At 33.7% G+C, this 14,499-nt stretch overlaps 2 protein-coding genes and 1 long non-coding RNA gene across 3 annotated transcripts; 1 reads left to right on the forward strand and 2 right to left on the reverse strand.

The window, feature by feature from the left end:
* Window positions 1–4,528: 4,528 nt before the first annotated feature.
* On the reverse strand, window positions 4,529–7,726 carry LOC105112824 (microtubule-associated protein RP/EB family member 1C-like). The gene is made up of 6 exons (XM_011008683.1): window positions 7,511–7,726; window positions 7,259–7,414; window positions 7,069–7,172; window positions 5,535–5,751; window positions 5,352–5,465; window positions 4,529–5,255 (listed from the first exon to the last, which is right to left on the reverse strand). The coding sequence occupies exons 1-6, from the start codon at window positions 7,616–7,618 to the stop codon at window positions 4,974–4,976; spliced, it is 981 nt and encodes a 326-aa protein (XP_011006985.1). The 5' UTR covers window positions 7,619–7,726; the 3' UTR covers window positions 4,529–4,973.
* Window positions 5,958–6,798, forward strand: LOC105112822 (uncharacterized). The gene is made up of 2 exons (XR_839837.1): window positions 5,958–6,187; window positions 6,264–6,798. It is a non-coding gene; the product is annotated as an uncharacterized LOC105112822 (long non-coding RNA).
* Window positions 7,727–10,747: 3,021 nt separating the features above from the next.
* LOC105112825 (probable LRR receptor-like serine/threonine-protein kinase At4g37250) lies at window positions 10,748–14,183 on the reverse strand. The gene is made up of 2 exons (XM_011008684.1): window positions 12,093–14,183; window positions 10,748–11,593 (listed from the first exon to the last, which is right to left on the reverse strand). The coding sequence occupies exons 1-2, from the start codon at window positions 13,738–13,740 to the stop codon at window positions 10,914–10,916; spliced, it is 2,328 nt and encodes a 775-aa protein (XP_011006986.1). The 5' UTR covers window positions 13,741–14,183; the 3' UTR covers window positions 10,748–10,913.
* Between the last annotated feature and the right edge of the window lie 316 nt (window positions 14,184–14,499).

Consider the following 14,499-nt stretch of genomic DNA (forward strand, 5'->3'; position numbering starts at 1 on the left):
ATAGCCTCATTATATTCTTGAAGAACATTTCATTTATATGAGTCACATCCAGATTTTTAAAACAGGAATAAAATGTGTCACTTTCAAAAATCAACATATATAAAAAAATTAAAATCATAGACTTTTATTATCTTTAAGAGTCCTAAGATAAATTTTATACGTAAATGAATCAATGGTGCCTTCAGGGGAATGTATAACCTTATATTTTGTGAGCTATCTTTATTAAATTGACAAGATGCACATCTTTTTAACCACCCTATCAACATCTTTTAATATTTTCAACCAAAAATACCAATCAACCATTATTGCTATCATCTTGTCTTGACCAAAATGTCCTTTAAAGCCATTTCAATGAAACTCTTTAATGATTTATCCATACAAAGACCTCTTATGAAATATATAAATGATTACCCTTAAATAAACATTCATTATGTAATCAACAAGGCTAAGATATAAATTAAATATATACTAATAAATACTCATTATTCATGTCATGCCAACCCCTCTAACTTCACAACTATATGTCTGAAATATGGATACAAATATTCTAGCACATAAATTATATTAGTTTTTTAGATACAAACTGATTTTTTATATCTTTAGAGCACATAGATTGAGTACTTATTACCATTAGCAAAGCAAATCACATGTTAAGTGTATATACTACCACATTAGACTTTCATCTAGTACTTTAGTGGAAAATTAAATTCATTAAGGTAGGAGATCCATTTCACATGACATTTGCTAAGCCTTTTTTAAAAATTCAAATACTCTAATGCTTGATGGCTCGAATAAATTGCAAACTCTCAATAACCAATAAATATTTTCAATGTTAAATAATACGCATAAAAACATAAAACTTTAAATCATAGATAAAATAACATTATTTAGCATTGGATAACTTCTTATTGAGAAATTCTTCTTGCTTCTTATTTCGGTTCAAAATCGCTCCATTACTACTATGAGATGCACCACACTCCATAACAAATAACTTGTCAAAATTAGAAAGTACTAGAATAAATGTTTTTGTTATGAAAGTATTAATTCTTTTAAAAGCTTTTTGGGCTAAATTTGACCACTCAAGATTGTCCTTCTTCAAGCATTAAGTAATAGGGTTTATAATGAAGTTGACATTTCTTATAAATCTTTATAAATGATGATAACCCTTTTAATCTCTAAACTACTATAAGGGTAGTTAATATAGGCCCCTTTATAATGTCTTGCACTTTCTTCGAAAATGGCTTTACGCCTTTAATTACCACAATAAAGTATAAAAACATATTTTTTTTTATAAGAGAATAAACACTTCTTCAAATTGAGAAAGAACTTATTTTGCTGGAGCACTTTTAGAACTTGATGTAATTGAAAAAAGTGCTCCTGCTCTTAGCTATATATTAGGACAAGATTGAAATAAACCATAATAAATGGCTTTAAGAATGGTATGAATACCTAAGTCACAACCCTTATAAATATGATTGGCACATTTAAAATGCCAAAAGCTTGGCTAACCATTCATAAAGGCTATCTAAGGTCTTAAATATGGTATTCCATTCATTGTCATTTCTTAATCAAATTTGATGATATTAGCTCTTTAAGTCAATCTTTGAAAACATCTTAAAGACAAATATTGATCAAGCATATCATTTAAATAAGAAATAGAGAATATGTATTCGATGGTGATTTTATTGATTGCACAAATGTCTACATATATCCTCTACGACGTATCTTTCATTAAGGTAAACAGAGTTAAATAAGAATAAAAACTCAAACTTTCATATATCAAACCATTACCTAGCAATTTTTTGCCTATTTTTTTTCATCTTTGCATACTTCAAATACGATATTCTATGAACTAGTAGACTTGGTAAAGGAGCACCAGGTATCAAATCACTAATTTCAGGAGACAAAGACTCCCGAGATAAACTCTCTTCAATAGACCTTATTAAAGCTTCTCCTTCTCCTATGAGTTATCAATCCTGCATGGACAAAAACAAAATATAACAAAAAGTCACAAGCAAGGCAGTTAAATAACATATTTGGCAAGATGGTTTGGTAATATCCTTTAGCCATCTTATTGACTTTATATTCAGTTGAAGTTAAGGCTAACACAATGATACGTATAAGAACATGGCCAATCATCAACGTGGCTAAAAGATCATGCTCATGAGATATGCACAAGAATGTAGGTTCATGCCACAGATCAAGCTACAAAAACATATAGTGATTGCATTACCACAGGGTAGGCAACAACGTGGTTCAATAGTTATTGGTGGTTAGAAGTGGAATAGTGGTTTAACTCTTTTCTATTTGTTTGTTAATTCAGTTATGTTGATTCATGTTATGTACTGTGTGGCTATAAATACCAAAGGATATTTTAATAGAGGTGTGCTGAAAATTAACTCCAATCATAAACTTCTTCTCTATTATAATTCTTATTCCTTAAATTAATTCTATCACATAGTTCTTCTCCTCATCCGAGTTCAGACAATGCTTACTGTTTACTTTATGTGGAACCCTCTAATAATGGGTGTCACACCCGGACATCGCGGCGACCGATTAAAAATATATCACACAATTGAAAAAAAAAAAAGATATCTAGTATCTTGTTCTTTTAGGGAAAAATATCATGTTTAAGGAGTTGTCACCTAGTATTATGGTTACTAAGAACCCTAAATGGTCAATAGAGATTCTATAGTATGGGACTGGTTACGTGAAATGGAAGATATTATCACCCCTTAAACGTCCTACCTGAGGTAAGCTGCATTGCTGGTTTTATCTTAAATTGCTAAAGGTTTGCTTGCATTCCGTTCTTATGGTCATCCTATAATATTCTCGACTCTGGTATCAGTGAATATTCACCTATGGATATTTCTAACTTTGATGTTGATAAATATTGCGCAACCTACAAAGTACAGTATTCCTGACTCTTGTGCTAATGAATAAATCCATAAAATTTATATTACAAGTAAAAAAACTATATATATATAAGCATTGTTGCATGCATGCGTGAGTAATTCACGCATGTATGTAATAGTAACAAACTAATTAATCTAGCAAAAAAAAAAAAAGGAGTTCTCACCTAGCATGGCTATGGATGTGGCTGAAAACGAAGGTGAGGGATGCATGGTGATGATTGGGGATGTTTGTTCAGCTGAGAGGGGAGACCAAGGCTAGTGTGGTGGCGGTTTTGGTCTCAAGCCAGAGAGGAAAAGAAAAATAATGGAGGATATGCTTTGTCTGTTCTTGGTAATTGAGGAAGAAGAGGAGGAAAGAAAATCAATGAAAGGGGGGTGGCGACAGAGAGCAGAGAGTGGAATGTTAGTCCTCCCTTTTCACATATTATTCTTCTTTTTTTAGGTTCTCTCTGGTAATGGCATCCTTCTTTTTGTGCATACATTAAGATTTGTATTTATAGTATCAAAGTCCTTCGCATGTGAGAAACTAAGTTTTAATCAAACTCTTTTTTTTTTTTTTAAAGTTTGAATTTGAATAAGAATCAAATTTGAAAACTGATAACTATCATTATCTTGAAGACAAATATATAATGACAAAAACACATTGTAGTTCCTAGTTTTCACGCAAGTTGACAAATCACACTTTTTATTGAGATAAAATCTATGATATTTTAATTTTATATTTTAAACCCTATAAAATTAAATTAAAAACTAATTGGCCAAAATTAAATTACAATAATAGAAACAACCCCAAATTAGTTACAATTCTTTTCTAGGATTAACTATTCCATTGAATCTTATAACAAGCCATCTCCCCCTCAACTCCTCGACGTACATCGGCTTCCCAGCCAACATGTATTTCATAACGCTATTGTTTCTGTTGTCAAAGGTGAAAAGCCACTGCATGTGACCCTTTCTTTCTCTATCTTTGCTATCCACCACATATATAAGGCTTGGGTGTTCTGGAAGTAATGTCTCCAGAACGGTGCAATCTACACAATGAAGGATTAGAAGAAGAAAAAAGGGAAGACGATTTGTTCAATATAACGCATAATAAAGTAAATAAATAATACCTCCGATTAATACATTCTTCCAACTGGAAAAACATTGGATCATATGTACATGTGCAGTTTCACATATAATTGGCAAATTCTTTTGTGCATAAATAGATCTTGTTGGTACCTTATCCTATCCTCCAACATCCCAGACAGTGAAGCTAACATTTTTGTCTTCAAAAGTTTCCACATTAAACGTGGTCCATCAAAACCAACCAATAAAACAGTAACTGCATTTCCTGTTAAATATCTAGAAAATTGATTTTATTTTACAGTATTGTTGCTGCTGTACATGTATTGCCTGCTGGTATGCTACATCATGGTAATATTTAAGTATTCTGCCATTGTAAATTTGATGTTTTGCTCATGCCGCATGGGCTGTAGGTAGATTTCGCTGTTATTGCTCTTGCTTTTCTGTGACATGATTAGTCTTTCCATGGAAAACAGAAGAAAGAAGGTAAATTTCACTGTGAAGTATTAGCAAGCAGACTAGATAGAAAGAAATGGAGATAACGAGCCAAAGTGAAAATAATGACTGCTTGATTAATGATTTCATATAGTTTTCACCAAGAAACACCCGCTTACAGAACAAAATTTATTAGGGGATTGATCGATACACAAATAGTGCCGAAGTCGAAGTTGTAGAATAATAATAAACAGAACCTTGAAGAGGTTCGGTTCTCATGCCATCATTTCTGCTCTTTGCTGTCATTTTCCAGAGATAACATCCTTGGCAAACTCCAGGGTGGATGCTACAGAAACTGCAGCACCGTCCAAGATGCCACCACCTGTGGTTGAATTGTCAGGGCTATTATTGCTTCCAGAGCTATATATGTAAAATCCACTACATATACAACATCAAGCAGGACTGTTGGTAAAAGGGCTGCGAATATTGTAGATATAGGTGCTGCTGTAGCTGCTACTACTACTACATATGTTTGAAGAAAACATTATGGTAAAAAATTCAGAAGGTCATAAGAGGTGACCCGCTGCAATGGACATCTGTTGCATCAGAAACCCTTTGCCTGGGCGACAATGTTGAGATACCTAAAGCATCAACGTCAAGATTCACAATGTCCTTTCTCTTCTGAGGATCTGAATTCTCCTTTTCGTCTGTTGATATCTCAGCAATGGGACCCAAGTACTGTGCTTCCTTCTGGTGAAGCGACACCATGGCTTGAGCTTCTGCTAATACGGATGCATCATCATCAGTAGAATAAAGGATTCTCTTCATTGCTGCAACAACCTGTGGAAAAAACAAGGGATCACAGATTACACCTTTGAGAGAATAGTTAAATTACTCAGTCAAACAACGCAAATCTGATAGTCATAGAAGTAGTACTGGCAGGTTTTCAATCCCAGGGCTCTGGCACAAAATCTCGATATCTCTCAGCTTTGCAAAATAGAAGTCCCTCTCCTTCTCAAGGCTATCCACTGACAACTTCAACTCGGTGACCTGCATATCAATTTGTATCATTAGATTCTACATGTTATGAAAGTCCCGTTCCTTAAAATAATATAATACCTCTGCATCATATGCAGGCACTGGACAAGGAGGTTTAGAAGCCTTCACAGATTGATTTGAAGGGTGTGCCGAGGACACATCATTCCTTCGAGCGTTGTGAGAAGACTGAACTTTGGGAGCAGTTGTAGAGCCCTTGCTTGAAGCTTGAGACTGTAGACATTTCTTGCTTGTTTCTTTTCCTCCCTTGCAAGCCTCTCTCCTTTCCATTGGATTGTAACTAACCACAAAAGCAGTAAGTAAATCATCAATGCATCATGATTATACTAGGACTCTATTCACAAAGATCATTGTTCGTATACCATCAGAAATCAATTCAAAGTAATAGGAAATTTGCAATTATCAAACCGAAAAAGGACACTAAAAACTCAAAAATATACATATATTTTTTTAGAATGTCAAAGGCAATTTCATTAACAGGATATCATATGTTAGTCTATATCTGATACGTGTACAGCTTATAAGCTATAGAGGTCTTCGTATAAATCACGACCACTGTATTAGGTAGCTTCGTATATCTGATACGTGTACAGCTTATAAGCTATAGAGGTCTTCGTATAAATCACGACCACTGTATTAGGTAGCTTCGTATATCTGATACGTGTACAGCTTATAAGCTATAGAGGTCTTCGTATAAATCACGACCACTGTATTAGGTAGCTTCGTATATCTGATACGTGTACAGCTTATAAGCTATAGAGGTCTTCGTATAAATCACGACCACTGTATTAGGTAGCTTCGTATCAGTAGTAAGCACCAATCCCTTCCGTGTACATTCGATACTAATACAAACCCGTGACTCTCAACACTGTGAGAACAAACACTTCAAACCTTGTACAGGTGTCCTATTATTTATGAAAAAAGAAATCATACAGCATTTATGCAACTTTATATCTACGAAAAGAAAGGAAGTAAAACCTTCCAAGTATTGCCTAAAACTGGTTGCAAACTTTTTCTCTATGACTGAAGATTTGCACATTACAAAGGTTAGAAGAAGAGATCGACAAAATTTTAGCATGTAAAAACAGTACATATAATTTTAGACAAACAGGTTGAAACTGGAGAAAATATGTATAACTTTTTCACTCTGTTGGCATCAAAATAGATTAAAAAAATTGCAATACATCAATTCCCTTTTTTTAGTATCGTTTCCAAAAAGGGCCCATATTTTATTTAAATTAAATCAATTTTAAGCCATTCTAATTCCCATTACTCAAAAAGCAAAGAGACTCCACAATTTCAAGAGATTTTACTCCAAATTGTCAGGGGGGAAAAAAAGTATTTCCCGAGTAATATTTTGGAATTTACTGATTCGATAAACCCTAACACCACATCCAAAAAATAATTCGGAAAATACAATAGCAGATCATATAACGCAGAAATTGAGCATGAATTCCAAAAAACTCATCATCACACCCAGCAATTCAAGTTCCAAGTATTTTGCAAACAATTGACCACAATCACACAACAACAATTCCCCCAATTTATATACTTCAATCAAAGCAAACCCTATCAAAACAATAAACTGTGAAATTACTTGACAAGTCCTCCGTTGACAGAATCACAATAACGCTTCATCCACTGTATAAACTCCAGGTTATCGAGCGGCCTGCCTTTCACCAGCTTACTCACCTCTATATGCTAAAGAAAAAATTCCAAGAAAAATTATCAAAATCAAACTAACGAAACATTCAAGAGATCTGAAAAGCAAAATTGCATACACAAACCTTAGTGATCTTAAGCTTGTTAAACACATCTTGCAGAACCTTATAATTTTGAATCATTTCGTACTCATTTTTGGCGTCGAAATTGACCTTGTGCATTGGCACCATACCTGGATGAACCGAATCCATTAACTGACAATGCACCGCACCAGAACATGCCTGCATGATTAGAGAAAATCAAAACAAAAAAAATCACCGATTAGGACAAATTAGGGCAAAATTAGAGAGAAAGAAGAGAATCAGCAACGAAATTACTTCTTCGACTTTGGAGAGATTGAGCTGAAGAGTGGAGTTAATCCAAGAGAGAATCTCAGATCTGCCAACGAAATAAGCCGAATCCATCATGCCGATATTAGTTGCCATCTCTGTCTCTCTCGATCGATCGATCGATGTTTTGAGCCACTGTGCGTATTTTGTGTGTGGATAGAGTGAGAACAAGCGAGAGAGTTTAAAAAGAGAGGAGAGCGGGCTCCTTTTGGAATTCAAAATGGCTGAAGTCTCTGACATGGAACTACCTAACCGTTGCGGTCTGAACAGGGGTTTGTGGGTGGGTCCTTTTTGGATCCAGGTGTTTTATGGGCTTAGGTTTTGAAAGGAGACCAAATCATTGGGCTTCGAACAATGCACTTTAGGCCCTTTGGTAACCATAACTATATATATATATATATATATACATATATATATTATTTTTTTCATTTAAACCAATTATAAGTTTTAATTTTATGAGGTATATTGAATATTTTTTATTAAGAAATTAAAACTAATAAAATTAAATTGTATCCATGCTATGTCAGTCCTTATTAAAGCTTCTTAAATTATTTAGAAATTTATGATAATACAATAGTTCAATTATATATGTTTCTTGTATTCTTATTATTATTTTAAATAAATATTTTACCAATAAAATCATATAATATAAAATTTTAATATTTTTTTATATTGAATATGTATAGAGAATTTAGAATATATTATATGCACATATTCATGATATATGTTTTTTTTCTATCATAATAATTTTTTCATTTATTTTAACCAATAACAATTGATGAGTAAGCATATATTTTAATTAAATAAGTATAATATAAAAACTGTTTTGAATCTATAAGGAAATAATTTATATTTTTAATATTTTACTATACATCCTTAAATTTGGATTATTAAAAAAACATCCATGAGTATTTGATTTGTTATTGTTTCCATTTAAATACAAGAAGAATTATATGAATAAAAATAACTATATCAATTTAATATTTTTAATGAGATCACCAAATGAAGAATGTTAATCTTTAATTAATTTTATTTTTAATTTTATCATTAAATATTGACTTAATTAAAGATAAGCTTCATAATTTGTTTTAGTTTATTTTTTATGAGATTATCTTAATCTTATAACTTTAATTATATAATTGACTAGTTAACTTAAGTGGTTTTACGTATTATTATTTTAATTGATTATTTTAATTTTATTATTCAATATTAGATTAATTAAGAATTGAGTTATATAAATTAATTTTAATTGAATTATATTGGTTAACATAGGTTGACTTGGTTTATTTTTTTAATTGATTTTTTTTAATTATATTATTTAACGTTAAGTTGATTAAGAATATAGTTTAATAAAAAAATAATTATTTACTTTCTATTGAGTTATTATTGTTTCATAAACCGTAGTGGAGTTGATAAATTAATTCAAATTAATTCGAGTAAATTTAATATATTATTATTTTAATATATATATATTATTTTAATTAAATTATATTTTTATCAATTATTTATATTTTCTTTAAACTTGTTAATTTGAGCAACTAAGATGAGACTTTAACTAGTATATTTCTAATTCAAATTCAAGCTTTAAAATCAACCAGGGTAGTATAAATCTTCAAAAATGTTATAAATTCAATGTAATTTTAACCATTAAGCATTTGAATTCAATAAACATTAAATTTGAAACAATGTGTTAGAAAGCAATTAAAACTGTTAATATATAGTTTAATAAAGCGTGGCAAGATACTAGTACGTTATATATCCTGCAACAAGGAATTTTTTAATATGAAAAATATTAATAGGACATTTTGATTTTTTTTCCCAAGCATTATTAAATTTTAATAAATGGTATAAAGTTTTAGGGGAATTAGTTCAACATGTTTTTATATTTTAGGTTTAGTCATCAATGTGACTATAAATTTAAATACTTCCCTGTAGAGATTTCTATGCAAATTGAGAAAATATTCTCATTTGAGAAATTCAAACCCTTACCTAATTTATTAAAAAAATAAATAAAAAAAGAATTATAATATGATATTAAAATTCAATTTTTTCATGGTTATTTTTTTTAATGAATTGGGTTACATTTGAATTTCTTGTATGAGAAATTTTTTGTTTGTTTGTTAATTAGTTTGTATGAGAATTTTGTTAGTCTAAGAAATTAAACCTAAAATTTTATTTCAATATTTATTATTATATATTTTTTATTGTTTTGATTTAAAACAATTAAAAAGTTTATTTTTTAAGTTTTAATTTTATGAGGTATATTGAATTTTTTTATTAATAAGTAAAACTAAAAAAATTAAATTGTTTCCATGCTAGAGCATACTTGTTAAAATCTCTTGAATTGTTTAAAAGTTTATGATAAAACCGATGTTAAATTATGTGTCATCTATTTTATTTTTTTTATTCTTTACTAATAAAATAATAAAAATTATATAATACAACTTGAAAATGTTTGTTTGAATTAAATATGGATCAAGAATGTAAAATATATTATATACACGTATCCATAATTTATTCTTTAATTTTCTCTATCCAAATAATTTTTTTCTTAATTCATTTTAACAAATAACAACTGATGAATAAGCACATGTCAAACCACCGTGAATAATAACACACATCGTCTTCTTAGATGAAACACGTCAAGGCGGCATTTGATAGCTAACCTCTCGTGCGTCGCCCAAATAGCATGGAAGCTATCCCCATGCTAGCACATGCAAGTTTTTTAATATAATTATATTTAATATCTTTAAAAATATCAAAATAATTATATTATTTTATAAAAAATAAAAATACAAAAATACTCTTGAATATGCATTAGATTATTTTACTCAAGGATTGAATTTGACCATGTATTTAAAACTAAAATTACCAACATAACCTATACATTTATCAAAAAATATTTATTTCATAGGAAAAAGATAACAATGTCCCCAATACCAAGTTAAAGGATTTAATGGCTAAAAGCCAAAATAATAATTACAATATTATAATAAACAATAAACTTATGTGTTGGATACCGTAATTTTACTAGCAGACTTATTTTTTTTTATTTTTTTAACTATAAACTTATGTGTTGGATACCGTAATTTCACTAGCAGACTTATTTTTTTAATTTTTTAATGGAGACAAGATTACCTAGAAAAGTTACATGGAGGTGGAAAATGAGATGAACCGATCCATTCCCGAGACCCAGAGACCCAGAGATTAAGAAATGGAGTAGACTGAGTCAAAAAAATGTGAAAACTAGCTTCACGAATATAGATCTAGGAATTAATAATATATCATCTCACCCAAATACAACTCAAAACCTTGAGACAAACAAACGTCCTATAAAAGTCAACGATAGATACATCTCTTTACAATGTGATCCATTCTTTATTATTAATCATCAGTGACCATAAGGATATGATGCAGCTGAAGAGGGGAATTTTTCAATCACTTGTAAGGCTTCTTTCATCGTTGGCCTCTTCTGCGGCAGAGGAGAAGCACAGCTATACCCTAGCTTGAAGCAAGCCAACAAGGCATCCTCTTTACCCTCCACGTCTGCTCGAATCGCAACATCAGCCATCCTCAAAGCCCGGTTCTTGTCTTCAACTACAAGCCCATTACTTCCCTGGCCCAACTCATCAACAACCACAGCCTTCCCTGTCAGCAGCTCAAGCAAGATCACCCCGAAGGAGTACACGTCCCACTTCGGACTGGGCTTGAGGCTCCGGAGCGACTCCGGAGCATGATAAGGGGATAAACCTCCGATCCAGCTTGGACTCGGGCTTGGGCTGGGACCTGTTCCGAAATCTTGAAAGCTATCGCGCGATGCAGTCGACCTCTTGCTCCCAAAATTTCGAGCCGATTCTCCAGCTTTAGAGCTTGTGTCGCCGGTCACAAGCCTTTCGAGCCCAAAGTCTCCGATCCGAGGCTCCATGTCAGAACCCAAGAGTATATTACTAGGCTTCAGATTTCCATGCACATGCTTCTTGTCGTGGAGAAATGACAGCCCACGGGCCACTCCTTTAGCAATCCTTAGCCGGGATTCCCATGGTAGATGACATGGTGACGAGCCTGCTTTCCCTGGAGCATAAAAAGTGGCTAAGAATTAGAACATTGGAGCATCTTACACATGGCAAGGTGGCAAAGGAGAAAGTGTGTGGAAAAAGTAACAAGTGGTCATTTTCAACGGGGGGAAGTTATTCACTGGGATTGCAGGTAACGTATATCGTCGCACATCACCACGTATCGACGAATACTGTGGGGCTAACGATAGCAAATATGAGCACCCTCAGCCAGTTTCATAGTTGACTTCCACAGATGGCATTAAAAACAAAGGTTACGGTACACCTGCTCCACCGTCAAACCTTTCTGTCCATTGCTCGCCTTTCCAGACTTCATGTCAATCAGAATGGGGCACTCATGCAATGCAATGAATGAGCAAATTGGAGAAGATGATTTTCCAATAAATATTATGGAAAGAATTAAACACACCGCCGTCTACACGCACTAAGTTTTAACCTGTTGATTGAAATAAAGAACGGATTAGATCTAATTTTGATTTGGGATTTGGAGGACTTACTGTAACGAGCATTGGCAAGGCAACCATTGGGGACAAAATCGTAGATAATGAGCTTCTCATCAACACCCCAGTAGAATCCACGAATTCGAACAAGATTAGGATGAACCAACTTGGCTATGGCACGGACTTGGGTCTCGAAATCTCTGAACCTCTCTACATGGTTTTCACCGATTCTTCGAACTGCGAATGAGGTCCCATCTTCAAGAACTGCCTTGTACATTATACTAGAACCAGTAGCACCTAATATATAAGCTGATGCTTTAAGTAGAGTTTCAATCTCAAGCTCTTTTTCACCATCTACAGTCACCAATGTCCCTTCTCTGTTTTGCTCATGATGGCCTGTCTTCCTTTGACTTTGATCAAGAATGTCTTCTTCGTTGCCACTGCTTGTAGACTCAGAATCCCCTTCATTTTCTCCTCTTTTGCGTAAACATGCCCATCTTGCGAACCCTCTTGACTCTGAAGATGAAGGTGACCAACTATCCTTTGCAGTGGTGGCTTCCTTCTTGATATTTGCTTCAACGTTCCGTCTTTTCTTTAAATAGTGGTATACGTAGAAGAAAACCGTACCAAGAATAGCAACTCCAGCAACGTCACCAATTACGATGCCTATAATGGTTCCTGGCCTAAGCCCACCTTCATCTTGTCCAGACCCTGTTGCTGTTTCACCTGGAGGAGTAGTTGCAGGACTGGAGCCTATAATTTTTGGAATTGCAGCAATTGCAGAAGGTGATGCAGGTGCAGATATATTTGGAAGCGTAGTTACTGAAGAAGGAATTGCACACGGAGTTCTTGTTGGCTCGCCGCAAAGATCAGGATTTCCGGCTAAAGCACTGGTTTGTTGATTTAAGAAAAGACTAGATTCCGGGATTTCTCCTGTCAGATTGTTGAATGACAGATCAATGGTAGTGTTAGATGGGATTTCATTAGCAAACTCTTGTGGAATTGGACCAGAAAGCTTGTTGTAAGAGATGTTCAAGTAGCGAAGATTGTTACCACCAAAATCACGAGGTAGAGACCCATTGAGAAGATTTGAAGAGAGATCTAAAACCTGAACGGTTTGAAATCTGCTAGGAAGATCACCAGAGAAATTATTCTTCTTTAAATAAACAACAGTTAGATTATGGAGAGCAGTGAGGTTGGCAGGTAAAGTTCCCGCTAAGACATTGTCAGAGAGGTTAAGAAGTTCAAGATTCTGTAACCGTCCTATGGTCTCTGGTAAGTAACCGGAGATCATATTACTAGACAGATCAAGAACCCGGAGTTGGGTTGCATTGAGAAGTGAAAAAGGCAAGGACCCGTTAAGAGAATTGTTGGATAGATCAAGGTTTTGGAGGTGTTGAATCATGCCAAGATTGGCTGGAATTGAACCAAGAAGCTGACAATTTGAGAGAGATAAGCCGGTGACCCGAGAGAAAGTATTGTCTGTCCCAGGAGATCCACAGGTAACTCCATTCCATGAACATGGAGTCTGGTCACGGTTGTTCCAGCTTTGAAGCACAGAGAGAGGGTCGCTAAGGATAGAGTACTTGAAAGAAAGCAAGAGAACACCATCTGTGCTGAGCCCAAAAGATTGAACTCCAAGAAGTAAGAGTCCAAGTGCAAGAATTCTCCACCGTAAATGGAGCTGAACACTTTCGAAGCTCATGATTTCTCACAATGATCCCACATCTCTCCTATAGAGAGAGAGAGAGAGAGAGAGAGGTAAGTGAGATTTATGAAGCCATGTGATAGAAGTAGTTAAAGAAATAAATAAAGAAACGTAGCAGTGGATACAGAGATGCACAGCCCACCAAACTAAAATTTTCCTAGATACAAAAATGCGTTGTGTGCAGTTCTGCGGATATATTAATTAAGGTTTATTAGAGATGAATGAATAATTGCTACCACCATTTGTCTGGTCCTTCTCTCTACTCAGTTCACATTTAAGAACCACGAAATGGGCGACAAGAATAGCATCTTTGCTACAAGACATCCAGATGGAGTTATAAGGTTGCAGTACTGTTCAGTGTTACATTGACATTACAAATCCATGTTTTGTGTCGAGCCCATTACTATATTATACTGTTTTTCGGTACCATGTTAGTGTGGAGTTGCCAGTGACCCATGTTAGTTTTCCTGAGCTAGATTGCAAATTGGCACAACTTCATGTTATGGCTTCACAAGACAGCTTCCACTTCACCTATTTTGTTCTTACCTATTTGTTTCTTCTGGGTTTTAGGGCCATTACAGCAAGAACACGTATGAACATGTGATGTCAAACACAAGCTTGGCTAATTGCTGGAAAAAAACAGCAATGCCAATCAATTGCATGCATTGTTGTTTGGGTGGTCCAAAATTCATAGTATTAGCTCCTAATAACTCTCTCATTATTGAATCTCTGAAAGCTTCTAGTCTTCATTCATGG

Source organism: Populus euphratica, unplaced genomic scaffold (assembly GCF_000495115.2).
Source record: "Populus euphratica unplaced genomic scaffold, PopEup_1.0 scaffold368.1, whole genome shotgun sequence".
Taxonomy (NCBI): Eukaryota; Viridiplantae; Streptophyta; class Magnoliopsida; order Malpighiales; family Salicaceae; genus Populus; species Populus euphratica.